This window comes from Drosophila rhopaloa, unplaced genomic scaffold, assembly GCF_018152115.1.
Source record: "Drosophila rhopaloa isolate 14029-0021.01 unplaced genomic scaffold, ASM1815211v1 contig_3, whole genome shotgun sequence".
In the NCBI taxonomy this organism is placed as follows: domain Eukaryota; kingdom Metazoa; phylum Arthropoda; class Insecta; order Diptera; family Drosophilidae; genus Drosophila; species Drosophila rhopaloa.
The window spans coordinates 6,312,722-6,326,256 of NW_025335123.1; the positions used below are offsets into that span (position 1 = coordinate 6,312,722).

The 13,535-nt window shown below is 47.4% G+C and overlaps 3 protein-coding genes across 3 annotated transcripts; 1 reads left to right on the forward strand and 2 right to left on the reverse strand.

The window, feature by feature from the left end:
- Positions 1 to 3,063: 3,063 nt before the first annotated feature.
- LOC108042888 (probable ATP-dependent RNA helicase DHX34) lies at positions 3,064 to 7,523 on the reverse strand. Its single transcript, XM_017121378.2, has 7 exons — positions 6,838 to 7,523; positions 6,246 to 6,782; positions 5,822 to 6,192; positions 5,553 to 5,750; positions 4,575 to 5,497; positions 4,288 to 4,520; positions 3,064 to 3,731 (listed from the first exon to the last, which is right to left on the reverse strand). The coding sequence occupies exons 1-7, from the start codon at positions 7,418 to 7,420 to the stop codon at positions 3,139 to 3,141; spliced, it is 3,438 nt and encodes a 1,145-aa protein (XP_016976867.1). The 5' UTR covers positions 7,421 to 7,523; the 3' UTR covers positions 3,064 to 3,138.
- A 13-nt stretch (positions 7,524 to 7,536) lies between these two features.
- On the reverse strand, positions 7,537 to 8,094 carry LOC108042907 (28S ribosomal protein S14, mitochondrial). Its single transcript, XM_017121401.1, has 2 exons — positions 7,972 to 8,094; positions 7,537 to 7,909 (listed from the first exon to the last, which is right to left on the reverse strand). Exons 1-2 carry the CDS (start codon positions 8,032 to 8,034, stop codon positions 7,586 to 7,588), a joined length of 387 nt encoding a protein of 128 aa, XP_016976890.1. The 5' UTR covers positions 8,035 to 8,094; the 3' UTR covers positions 7,537 to 7,585.
- Positions 8,095 to 8,406: 312 nt separating this feature from the next.
- LOC108042897 (N-alpha-acetyltransferase 16, NatA auxiliary subunit) lies at positions 8,407 to 12,634 on the forward strand. Its single transcript, XM_017121390.2, has 6 exons — positions 8,407 to 8,753; positions 9,096 to 9,584; positions 9,667 to 10,454; positions 10,524 to 10,951; positions 11,016 to 11,668; positions 11,747 to 12,634. The coding sequence occupies exons 1-6, from the start codon at positions 8,697 to 8,699 to the stop codon at positions 12,002 to 12,004; spliced, it is 2,673 nt and encodes an 890-aa protein (XP_016976879.1). The 5' UTR covers positions 8,407 to 8,696; the 3' UTR covers positions 12,005 to 12,634.
- The last annotated feature ends 901 nt before the right edge of the window (positions 12,635 to 13,535 follow it).

A 13,535-nucleotide genomic window follows, 5' to 3' on the forward strand; every position in this document is an offset into this window, starting at 1 on the left:
AAACAACAATATATCGTTAAGTAGAATGAGAACCTTGGATAATTCAGAAAGCTAGGCAGCTAATTAGTACTTCAAAGTACAGTTGAGACCAGACCCCCCAGCTATACCTTATCACCCCATACCTTACCTACCATACCCACATACCTTACCATACTGTACGATATTTCCCAAATCAGACTACATTTTTTTTATTATTTATATTAAATATACTTTTAATTTCCTGCACCATATAGGCGATATACATCTAGATGCATTTTTATTTAATAAAAATGTTTTTTTAGGCACTGCCAAACTACTTTATTTGTACGTGTGAAAATAAGTACAGAGAATAGGCAAAAAATATAACAAAAAATATGATTTGTTGTTTAATGCAGGGCCTAGAAAGGATCTGAGAATTTAAAGCCAGTGCTTTAAAAATACATAGGTGTGTAAAGTGAAGCCCCATACTTGCCCCTAGAAAAAGGGTTATTCGACTTAGGGAGCACTGATTAAATAGAAGAATCGACAAAATAAATGTACCCAACCCATACTTGGTTTAAGCAAAAGTATTACATATACAATAAGTTACCTTACGTTTTTTAATCGTGCTCGTTTTTTTGTCCCTAGATTTATTTACAAAATAATTATTTGTAGTAATATCTTTAAATTTTGGACAAGCGCAACATAAGTAAAAAAAAATATTTCGAAAATGCAAAATACTTTATAGACATTTTCGAAAATGACAAAAAAAAACTTTTTAAATAAAATTGCGAAGAATTTGTTCAAATTAGCTCAAAATCAAAACAATTATAATTATAAATTGTAATCTAACTGTAATTGATAAAAGGGTTCTTATATATACGTTTTTTATAATTTTGCATAATTTGCCTAACATATAAAATATTGAAATAAAATATAAATAAAAAGAATTCAACTTAATTTTTTACTTAACATACACTGGACGACCACTAATTATTTGAAACTAAAATAATGGTAAGGATATTGCACATACTTCTATTGCAGTCAATGGTGATTGTATAAAATTATTTTTAGGAGTGTAGACCGACAGCTATTCGCTTAATCGAAGTGCTTAATAATGATGGAAAATTTAAAAGTTAATGCCCGTCAGGGCATGTCGCCCTTTTCAATATTACGCAACATAAAACTTATATTGAAATCAACTTTCGAACAAGTCAATGTGTTTGTGTGTGCGCGCTGCAGCTTGCCTACACATGCCCAGAAGCAGGCAACACTTTGTTGCCGAAAGTTTTTATTATACCCTTTTCTTGTAAAATTATTTAAAATTTGGCACCGCCCTCTTCTTGCCGTAAAATTGGAAATATTAATAGATTATTGGATTAGTGGATTAGCAACATTTTAAAGTAAGTAAGTAGGTATTTAACCTACGATTATGTATATTTATTTGTTAAAAAACCAAACAGACTAATAAGAATTTTATTGATAATCACATCTTTTGTAACAAAGCCGTGAGTAGCGGGTATCCCATAGTCCAGATATGCGACTAGCGTTCTATCTTGGGAAAAAAGGGAGCATGGAACTAAGAAGAGCAAAGTACAAAACTCGACAGTAACAACAGCGCAGAGTTGAAGAAGCAAGCGTAAAGAAGGGAGGGCATCCAGAGTGTACAACTATATCTAAAAATTGGACAACTTGACAGCCAAAGACTTTTTCACAAGCTAGTGCAACTTTTTGTATTGTGTTGTGTCCTAAGATTTAAGCAACTGTTGTTGTTGCGAGAATGTAAGGATTCAGAACAAATCTCTGAAGCCCGTTTTCTCATCTTAATTTTACGCTAAAGCCAGCTTGTAAATTGAAAATTTGTACACGACTTTTTTCCTACAAACTTATTAAAGCCACAGTTTTGCGGTTGACAGTAACAACTAATGTATTATTTTTTATTGCTAATTTGGGCAGCGGCAATATTAAAATGTTGGCTCAGGCCTATCTTAAAAATAGGCATTAGTTGTTATTCAATGCATATTTTTTGCTGCAAAAGTGTTGCCTACTTTTATGTTTCTGATGTTTTTGATGGCAGCCAAATAATGTCCCGAATAGGAACATTTTCGCGAAACAATATAATGCCCTTCGGAAGGACGGTACAAAAAAAAACACGATGTAATTTCATTTTTTAGTCATAAAAATTATGTAAACCCTTATAAAAAAAACCGAAAATTCCATACAAAATTGTTGTCTGATTGTTCAAATTTAGCAAAGTTATAACAAACTAACGCTACAAAAAATCGTGTTTCGGCAAAAGCCCTAGTCCTGATTTTCAACAAAAAAAATCATGGTTTTTCAACCAAAATTTCACTATTTTGGCCATAACAATAAAAATAATGGTCCAATAATGGAATGTCATACCTCGCTGAGCTCGTATTTAAATTCCAAATCGAATGGTATTCAAATCTGGACATTTTTATTTTTGACCCATACTCGCAAAAAAACATGATGTAACCCCTTATGAAAAAAACGAAAATTCAAAAAAAAAAATGTTGTCAGATTTTGATGGGAATTGTTAGATTAGATTCTTAGCTGCGTAAAAAATTTAGTTTTTTAGCTTTGCGGCTGAATTTAGCAAAGTTATAACAAAATAACGCTACAAAAAATTGTGTTTTCGGCAAAAGTCCTAGTCCTGATTTTCCAGAAAAAAATTATGATTTTTCAACCAACAATTTCACTATTTTGGGCCTAACAATGAAAATAATGGTACAATAATGGAATGTCATACCTCGCTGAGCTCGTATTTAAATTCCAAATCGAATGGCATTCAAATCTGGACATTTTTATTTTTGACCCATATTCGCAAAAAAACATGATGTAACCCCTTATGAAAAAAACGAAAATTAAAAAAAAATGTCTTTTTGCGAATATGGGTCAAAAATAAAAATGTCCAGATTTAAATGACAATCGATTTGGAATTTCATTTCTAGCATATCGAGGTGTAACATTCCATTATTGGACCATTAATTGCATGGTAGTCACCAAAATACTGGGTGAAAAATAAGGACTTTTCTAATTAAGGGCACCCAGACTTTTATAAAAAATAAAAAAGCGGTGTATTCATGCAAGATTACGAGTTTTCCAAGTGTAGGTAACTTTTACTTTTAAGAACCCATTTCGGGACTTTATTTCAGTCAATTACTTTTTATCTCGGCACTGCTGCTGGTGGCGCAGGATGTCGATCTTTGTCAATTGCAACTTGCGCTTGCAGGTGTCACAGTAATAGCCGCCGGATGAGTTGGGGTTTGAGCTTCTGGGTGTAGCGGGTGGGTGGGCATCAGTTGTGGTAACAAGACTATCCGGTTTAGGTTTACGACCCTGCGCCTTGCGACCCGGGCATTGTGGTCGGTGCACCAGTTGTTGAAGCACATCAAACTCATCCAACTCGAAGTCGCAGCGCGAGCAATGCCATGACTCTGTGCGGAGGGCCGCGTCCATGGCCATTGTCCACTGCTGCTCCGCTAAGCAGTTGTACACCACGTGCTCGGATACGTTGAGGCCGCCCTTCTCCTCGTTGGCGGTCATAGAATAGTCGACGGCAAAGGGGTTCTCCTTGAGATCCATAAGTTTCGCCGACGGCTCCTGGCGAGAGTAGAGCCTCTTTATATCGGCGGGAAGCAACCGCCGAATCGCGTACGCCACGTCCAGTGCCATGAAGTCGAGGAGCTCGTGCCAGAGCGTGCTACTCACATCGCTCACACCTGAAGATGATTCCTGCTTATTGTTAAGATCTGCAAATAAGTCAAATAATACTAAAATGTCAACTACCGCTAGCATAATATATTTGCTTCGAATGATGCATACTTATATTACCATAGTTTTAAAAACCGTCGGGAAATAAATAAATAACTGCAACAAATTTCAAATTGTTCTTTTTGTCTTAAAATAAATTAAGATGGTCATATTAGACGAGCGGAAGTCCATAGATCCAAGTGCTTTAGGTACTATTTAGCGTTTAGTTTTAATTCTTAATTTAGCTTTATATAAATAAATATTTTTTATTACAAAGCTTCGGCAAGTCAAAAACTTTAAAACTCCATTTATAGTTCTGATGTTTAGCTAAAAGTAGGTTTTAAACTAATAAATTAACTGCGTTTGCTGAGTTTACAGTTTATGACTACTTTAAACCGTCCACTTAGACGAGAAAACGGGCTTAGAAAGTTAAAATAATCAAGTAATAACAAATTTAATTAATACATTAAAATTGATTGAAAAAAAACCCCAATAAATTTAGCTTAAAAATGTCATAATTATTAATCCCTGATAATACGAAAACAAAACACTCACCTTCCAGTTTGGCGTAAAGCAGACTACTCCACCGTCGGCGCAGCTCGATGGCGCGGCTAAGGAGCTCCATGCCACTGCCCGGGACCGGCAGATCCAGGCCCAGCCAGCCGTCGCAGACGATCTGAGTGATGCCCGCGTTCGTGTCGATGGAGAAGCTGAAGAGCAGCAGAGTCTGGGCTGCCGGCAGGCGAATACAGTTTATCAGATAGGGCTTGGCGGTCTCCAGCAGCGATCTGCGGATCGGTGGGATTAGCACTGGATCAAGAAATTGTCTCTCGTTCACTTACTGGTAGCAAAGCAGCTGGTGGCGTTCGCTGAACGGGTGCTTTGGCGTGTAAAAGTCTGGCTTCGGCAGCAGGTCGCTGTCGGCCAGTTTCAACAGCTCGTAGTGCTTGGCGAAATGGGAGTTGGGGTGCTGCAGTAGGAACGGCTTGAGGCGCGTGTGGAAGAACTGCTGGCCGCCACCCTTGCAGTAGTTGAACTCGTCGCCCACGGCCAGCTGCGGATAAAATCCGCTTCCGAGCAGCAGCTTCAGCAGCACAACGTCTCGATGCCTGTCGAGGCGAGCCGAGCGCTCCAAGAGTGCTAGCTGCCGGTGGTCATACCGCAGCCGGAAGTCCACGTCACGCATGTCGTCGCCCTGTTCCTCATCCTGCTCCTCCTCCTCCTGCGCCCCGTGTTGCTGCTTGAGCAACTTGCGCTGACGTGGTTGCTCGAAGCGTTGACGGCGCTTGAGAGCTTTTAGCTGGCGCAGCTCACCGTGCCGAGTGGCCCGCTCGGCTCCTGTCAGCTGGGAGCCGGAGCTGCTGGCCACCACCATCCCGCAGCTCTCGAGGATGCGTTGGAACTGCTGGCGCAGCTTGGTCACCTCGTAGAAACGCTGCTCTTCAATGCCCAGGCGTCGGCACCACTGGCGAGTGCTTTCGCGCCGCATCTTCAGCTGCAGCCACTCGCGGTACAGGGACACCAGGGTGAAGAGGTCGCCCTGGTCAGACTCCAACGACTGACGCTCTCGCACACAACGCTGGTCCGTGTGGGCACGATTCGTAAGCGGGTTCTGCACGCTGAGCATGGCGGCCAGGGTCAACAGCTGCTCCACCTCCGGGAACACACAGCCCATGAGCAACATCTTGCCGATGGATAGCTCCACAGGTAGGTTGGCCAGCGAGCTGCCCAGTGGTGTGATCTTCTCCTCCACGCTGAGGGCACACTGCAATTAAGGATTATAATAACCTTGTTATAGATTTATTAGTGAAAAGTCTTACGTGCTGCTTGAGGGCCAGAATGGTCTGCTCGATGCGTTCCGTTTCCGGCGCCTCAATAAAGGGAAAGACTCTGACGTCGGGCAATCCCATGGACACCATCTGGAGCAGCATCGTGTCGAGCGGGACGCGGTAGATTTCCGGGGTGGGATAGGCCTCAAATGCATTGAACTGATCCGCGGTGTACAGGCGAAAGCAAACCTTTGATCGGAAAGTGGGAATGTGATAAAAGGGTCAGGCTCCATTGGCCCCAACATTACAGATTATCTTACGCCTGGTCCTGTGCGTCCAGCGCGACCCTTGCGCTGCTCGGCCGACGACTTGGACACCCAGAACTCCTTCAGGCGCTGGCCCTTACAGGTGGCGTCGTAGCTCATTTCCTTGACCTTGCCAGAGTCGACCACGAACCGCACGCCGTCCACGGTTAGCGACGTTTCGGCAATGTTGGTGGACACAATGCACTTGCGCCAGCCCTCGGGCGCATAGTCGAATACCTTTCCCTGCTCTGCAATCGCCTGTCCACTGTGCAGTGGCAGCACGAGCCAATGGGTCTGCTGGGTGGCGTACTCCTGAACAGCCTCCACTACCGATTCGATTTCGTTAACGCCACTCACGAATATGAGCACATCGCCTCGTTCGCTGGCTGGGTTAGATTGTTAGTATAGAGTCTCAGTCAGATGGGATGGCCAGACTTACTGGGATACTGCTGGTCGATCAGGCTCAGGACCTGGACAAAGGGCGCTGGGTCAATGCGGGCGCCCTGGGAACGCTTGGAGGACGCGGTTGCCTGGCCTGCCTTCAGCTCCAGTGCTGGTGGCGGCAGGTAACGCAGCTTGATGGGGAACAGGCGTCCCGGCACCTGCACCAGTCGCGCTCCTTCCTCACGAAAGTAGCCGTGAAAAAGCTCCACGTTGATAGTGGCCGACATAAGGATCAGCTTCAGCTGCGGCCTCGCTCGTAGCAGGCACTTGGTCACGCCCAGCAAGAAGTCCCCGAACAGGTTGCGCTCGTGGATCTCGTCAAGGATGAGCGCGTCGTACTGGTCGAGGTTGGCGGCCACGGCCAGTTGGCGCAGTAACAGGCCCTCCGTGATGAACAGAATGTTAGTGCTCTGTGTCCGGCTGCGCTCGAACCGGATTTGGAAGGCCACCCGGCTGCCGTAGTCGTCCAGGAGCTCATGGGCCACGCGCTTGCAGAGGGAAACACAGGCCAAGCGGCGTGGTTGGGTGCAGGCTGTGGCATTAAAAGATTAGGGCGGGTACACTAAGTGGATCCTTGTAGCACTCACCTATGCTGCGAAAACCAAAATCGTAGAGGTATTGGGGCACCTGTGTGGACTTTCCACAGCCCGTGTCGCCGGCCACGATGACCACACGGGACGTGTCCAGGGCTTCGCGTAAATCCTGGCGGAAGCGGGCAATTGGCAGGTTGCGCTGCGCCTGTCGCAGCTTCCGTATGCGCTGGAACTTCTCCGCCTGACGAAAATTGAGGTAGACTAGCAGGAGATGACGGAACTGCGCCTGCACCTCCGTGTGTGCCTCCTGGAACATTTCGTCCCCGTCCAGGCGCAGAGCAAGGTGCTTGCTGCGGTGATACGGCTGAGGAGTAACCAGCTCCTCCTCGCAGAGTAGGGGCGGCAGCACGGGCTGGCCCGTGGAGCGCATCATGGCCTCGTATTTGCCCACGAACTTCCAGAAGTCGCATTCGTTCTCGACCAGACTCCTGCCGACTTGTCGGCTCTTGGCCTGTAGCAGCCCTGATAGCTCCGCCTTGCGGTCCAGGAAACTGAAGTCGACCAGGTTGAGCTGTGACCGGCGACCATATCCTTTCCCGCCTTCGTCACCGGCGCCTGTCTTTGATTTCCGGGACATTCTTGCTCCGGCCCTTCAAATGGTTTATTTATTTATTCCACAGAGCCTGATAACACGCCTATCGATAGACTGGTCAGCTGTGAGGGGACCAAAACCGATAACAAAGATCTGGGAAGTGGACTACTAGAATGGTTTATTTCCTTAGATTGCTAACAGAAGGAGCCGCTACCACATGGCGCGCTGCACGCCGGACAGTTTGTTGTAGTCAGCCAAGTGTCGCCACACGATTCGGCTGAGCCGATACTTGTGGACAACTCCGCGCGGCCGTGACGTAAGCGCACAGCGTTCCCGCACTCGAACCAAAGATGAGTCGCGGGGAAAGGCCGCGATCTCGGCGTCCGCTACCTCTCTCAGCTCGACAGGCAGGATGTCGTTTTTGCGCAGCGAGTTGACCCGCAGCCGCTCCACGGCGTGCTCCTTGACACACTTTCGCCGCTTGACGTCGCGGATCATCCTCCAATCGGCATACTTAGTGCGCACCTGCTGCAGCTGGATGGGCAATTGGTTTGGGATTAGCTTCCGTTGTCAACTTATTAGGTTAATCCACTTACTCCGCAGCCGGCTATCTGCACCGATTGGCACACAAAGCCACCGATCCTGGCCAGAGAATTCATGTTGTTGCTCCTGTCGTTGTTCTTCTTCTTGCAATAGGGGGCGGCAAACTATCGAGTCACTATCGATAGGTCCGATTGCCGCATCTAATTCCCTTGCCGGTGAATGACACTAGGTTGGTAATATTTTTTTTAAATTCAATTGTAGCTTAATTTCATGCCGAGTGCGAGAGCGGAGCACGCCTGGTGAAATCTGTTGTGAAACTAAGTAGACTGCCTGCTGGCCGCCGACGCTTTCAAAAAGAGTTTTAATTAAAGATCAGCCCCCTTTACATAACCGCCACGGCGCGATTCAAATCGACCGCGTTTACTGTCATTCGCGTTGCTGCTACAGAGGCGCAGCCGTTCGCTGCGAAACGCGGCACCGTGTGCCGGTGTGCGTGCGCGAGTGCGTGCATGTGTATAGTTGTGGTTCCTGGTGTGCGTGTGACTGTCTCACGTCAAGTTAGAAATTTGCTCGTGCCCGCAGTTCGCTGTTTTCGCCTTGTGCGGTGTGTCTACTCAACCAACTGAATCCAGCTCCCAGAGCAGCCGAAGCATCCGTCTCCGCAGATCCCGCAGTACGGAGCAATTCACTGCGATCCAGGCGATACCCAGTCAGCAGCTGAGGAAGAACAAGAGCCGACGACGAGAAGAGGAAGAGGAGCAGCCGCAGCCTTGCAGATATGCCTTCCAGCGATCCCCTGCCGCCCAAGGAGGGTGCGCTCTTCCGCAAGCTACTTGTAAGCGCCGGGCGCTCATTTTACTGCCCCCTTTTAGCCCCTATACCAACACCCCTACCCTCCGCCTCCGCGGCCACCACTGCCGGCTTCGGCATCCATGTGCTTTTTCGGCAAAGTGGAGTGGAGTGCCTATTTTTGGCCGGCCGTGGCAGCAGCAGCCGAGCAGAACGGTTGCATCTACGCCGCTGGCCGGGATGTGGGGCACCTCCAGACGCCGGGCCGTGCTTCGCCACCTTCGACTGTGGGCCGCCCGATGGTAGCATAACCTCAAAATGTGACACTGGGCGGGATGTGTAGGAACCCGTGACTAATGCCGCCCTAATCCTTTGTCTCCCCAACCAGAAATGCTACGAACTGAAGCAGTACAAAAATGGCCTTAAGCTGGCCAAGCAGATCCTCTCGAACCCCAAGTACACGGAGCACGGCGAGACGCTGGCCATGAAGGGACTCACCCTGAACGGGCTGGGACGTCGCGAGGAGGCCTACAAGTACGTCCGCCTAGGGCTGCGCAACGACCTGCGGTCCCACGTCTGCTGGCACGTCTACGGACTGCTCCAGCGCAGCGACAAGAAGTACGACGAGGCCATCAAGTGCTACCGCAACGCGCTCAAGTGGGAGAAGGATAACCTGCAGATCCTCAAGGACTTGTCGCTGCTGCAGATCCAGATGCGCGACTTGGAGGGCTACAAGGAGACGCGCCACCACCTGTTCACGCTGCGACCCTCGCAGCACGCCTCCTGGATCGGGTTCGCCATGAGCTACCATCTGCTTCGGGACTATGACATGGCCAACAGCATCCTGGAGACGTTCAGCCAGTCGCAAACCTCTATTGTATGTAGCTGGCTCCCCGCCGACCCATTCGTATAATCCAACAATATCTCTTTATATTTTCATGGTTCCGCTCCACGGGCAGGAGGCGCACGACTACCGCCACTCGGAGCTGCTCCTCTACCAGAACCAGATACTCATCGAGTCGAAGCGTCTGCAGCAGGCCGTGGACCACCTGACCAAGTACCAGGCCCAGATCGTTGACAAGCTGGCCGTACGCGAGACCATTGGAGACCTGTACATCAAGCTGCAGCAGCAAGAGAAGGCGGTGCCCATTTTCGAGTCCCTGATCCGCCGCAATCCCGAGAACGTGCTCTACTACGAGCAGTACATAGCTGCCCGCCAGGTCACCGAGTCCAGCGCAGTGGTGTCGATCTATCGTGTATTCCAGGAGCAGTATCCGCGCGCCCTTTGTCCCCGCCGCCTGCCTCTGAACATCGCCCTCGGCGCAGAGTTCCGCATCGTGGCCGACGAGTACCTGCGCCGCGGTCTGCGTAAGGGCATCCCGCCGCTCTTTGTCAACGTGCGTACTCTGCACCAGATTCCGGAGAAGGCGGCCACCATCGAGGAGCTGACGCTGCAGTATTTCGAAAATCTTACTCGCTCCGGCCACTTCTCGCGGGAAGACGCTGATGCTGGTGTTCCCGTCGAGCCGGCCTCAGCGCTGGTGTGGACGGCACTGTTTCTTGCGCAGCACTACGACTACATGCGTGACACAGACCGTGCCCTGGAGTACATCAACGTAGCAATCGATCATACGCCGACTCTGATCGAGTTGCTCATTACCAAGGGTCGCATCTTTAAGCATGCCGGCGATCCCGTGGAGGCGTACGTCTGGCTGGAAGAAGCGCAGAGTATGGATACGGCGGATCGGTGAGCTCAACTTTGGCGAAGATTTTGAAGGGGCTTACTAAGTATAACCAACTATTTTCTCTTTCTTAGTTACATCAATTCGAAGTGCGCTAAGTACATGCTGCGGGGTAACATGGTTCAGGAGGCAGAGGAGATCTGCGCGAAGTTCACCCGCGAGGGCGTCTCCGCCATGGACAACTTGAACGAGATGCAGTGCATGTGGTTCCAAACGGAATGTGCCCTAGCCTATCAGCGCATGGGTCGCTGGGGCGAGTCACTGAAGAAGTGCCACGAGGTAGAGCGCCACTTCGCCGAGATTGTTGAGGACCAGTTTGATTTTCACACCTACTGCATGCGTAAAATGACGCTGCGCGCCTACGTTGGTCTGCTCCGACTGGAGGACGTGCTACGCCAGCATCCTTTCTACTTTAAGGCGGCCAAGTGCGCTATCGAGGTGTACATTCGTCTGTACGACAAGCCGCTCAAGTCGGAGACAACCATTGAGGAGATCGACATTGGTATGCGGACTGTACATCTTTAATTACTCGTTCACCTTCCTTAATACAACTCTTTTCGCCACAGAGAACCTGCCTCCTTCGGAACTGAAGAAGCTGCGCAGCAAACAGCGCAAGGCCAAGAAGAAAGCTGAGCTGGAGAGTGCGCAGGCCGCACAGGCGCAGGTGAAGCGTGAGCAGCACCAGAAGTCGAAGCAGCAGGCGAACCAGGAGACCGACCCCGATGCTCCGCAATTGGACGAGCTGGTGGCCGAGAAACTGGAGCGCACGGACGATCCGCTAGAGAAAGCCATCGACTTCCTTAGGCCGCTGCAACAGCTGGCCAAGGAGCGCATCGAGACGCACCTGCTAGCCTTCGAGGTTTACTACCGCAAGAACAAGCTGCTTCTTATGCTGCAGTCCATCGTACGCGCTCGCGCAGTGAATCCCGCGCACCCCGAAGTCCACAGCTGCATTATTCGCTTTATGAAGTCGTTAGCTATCACCGCCAAGCAGCAGCCGTTCAATGAGCACGTACAGCAGGTGCTGGACAAGGCTACCAAAGAACTGATAGGCAGCAAGACGCCCCAGCAGCTCAACGACGAGTTCATTGCCAAACACAACGCTTCCATACTGCATTTATACGAGGGCGCCCGCAGTCTGTACGAGCTGGACAATAGTAAAAAGGCCGCCGCCATCAAGCTGGTCACCAGCTTCAACCTGACTAAGATCCGGCTAGAGGTAAGCACCTGTCAGCTCTGGCTGCCGACTTAATTGCCAGTCCGTTTTTAATCTTACAATTTAATTTTTGATTTACAGGAGGCCACCAAAATCTACACAGCGTTGCGGGACGGCGATGTGTTCGGGGAATGCGAGGCAGAGACCGCTCTTTACCAGCAGGCGTGCCATGAACGCTTCCAGTTCGCCCGCATCTTTCGCAATGTCGAGGAGCTCGAGGCTCAGTTGCAGGAAAAGGAGGCCGCGAAGCTGCGCGCCGAGGAGGAACAGCAGCAATTGATTCATGTTGATTCTAGTGAACCGGTGTCGGTTTTGGCCACGGCAGCGGCAGCGTCTTAGGACCAAACAAGACTGCTACATAATACCCACAACCGCAAAAACAATAACAGCAACAACAGATCTGCGGCAACAATAACGAGAAGCGAGAACCTAACTAACAACAAACAATATGAACAGGAATAAGCTTAGCTCTATAAAGAACGGCATCCACAATAAAATTCACTATTAACAACAACAAAACGAAAAGCTATGAAGAAGAGGCTGCGCTGATCTGAGCAAAGCTGAGTTTATCTGATCGGATCTGATCTGTAGCGGTTGGCTGAGCGGTTGGTGTGCCTTTTTGTGTGGTACCCACTGGCTCAACTCATCCCAGCATCCATCCACAAAGCAGATCCACACACCATTAAATAATTGTTTCGGCAAAAGACAAGTCGATGTAGAATCATCCGCGAGCGAAAGAGATATGTGGAAGTCGCATGTCTATTCCAGCTTCGTGAATTTATATATAATTACGCAAGTTGGCACTGTCTTAGGATTTTTAAAATTGAATCAAATGGAACCTATGTTGACAACACTGGCTGGCTTTTTTTAATAACATTTTATTTTTTATTATTTTTAACGAATGCATTGTATGTACATATAAAGTCGTAATTAATTATACGCAAATCAAAACCTTAAATCGTAAGGAAAGACAAGTCTTATAATTCTAGATAGCAATTTTTCACTACAACTAACTGAAGCACATGTTCTTGAAATTCTAATGATCAAAATTAGTGCGTTAAAGCTCCAGCGGATATGTTAAGTACCGATGTGCTTGGTCTCCTAGCTGTTTGTAGTCAATATTTTTGACTCGCAATGTAATTTGCACTGATTGAGTAACGTAATTGTGCCGCAGTTCAATACAATCAATGAAAAATATTTATATATTTTGTACGACAATACTAAGTTTTCTGCAACAATCAATATATTTTGTATTCCGTTTAAACTAGAATTATTAAAGTCATTGTGGAGGATAGATCACAAGTCCCAGGTGCGAAGGACAAAGGAATATACCTACATACAATTAATATTGAATCATTTTAGACACAAAAATTTCATTAAAGCCATTGCAGAAACGAATATAATTTTAGTGAGAATTTGGCAATGCAGGCAAGGAGGCGTCTGTGACCCTATTTATATTCTCGATCAGCATCGCCAGACGAGTCGATATAAGAATGCCAGTTTTCTGTATGAGTATGAATCCGCCCGGTTCATCATAAAGCCAATTGCATAACTTCGTTTTTTTAATATAGTTGCGTATTAATGAGAAGTCGTCACTTTTATACGATTTCATGAGTACATTTTGATTACGATCAAAATCGGACGACTATATGATGGCACAATCAAGCCAAAAATAAATTTTTAGAAGACTTTAAGCTTTATCAAAATCAAATTATGCAGCAACATAACTATTAAATATAAATTTGCATATAATTTTGGGACCTTTTAAGTTTTTATAGGAACGATATAAAAATCAATTTTGATTATAACTGCAAAAAAAATCGTCAAGCGGAATTTGGCTTCCTTTCTTTTTTTATTTTTATAAAAATTA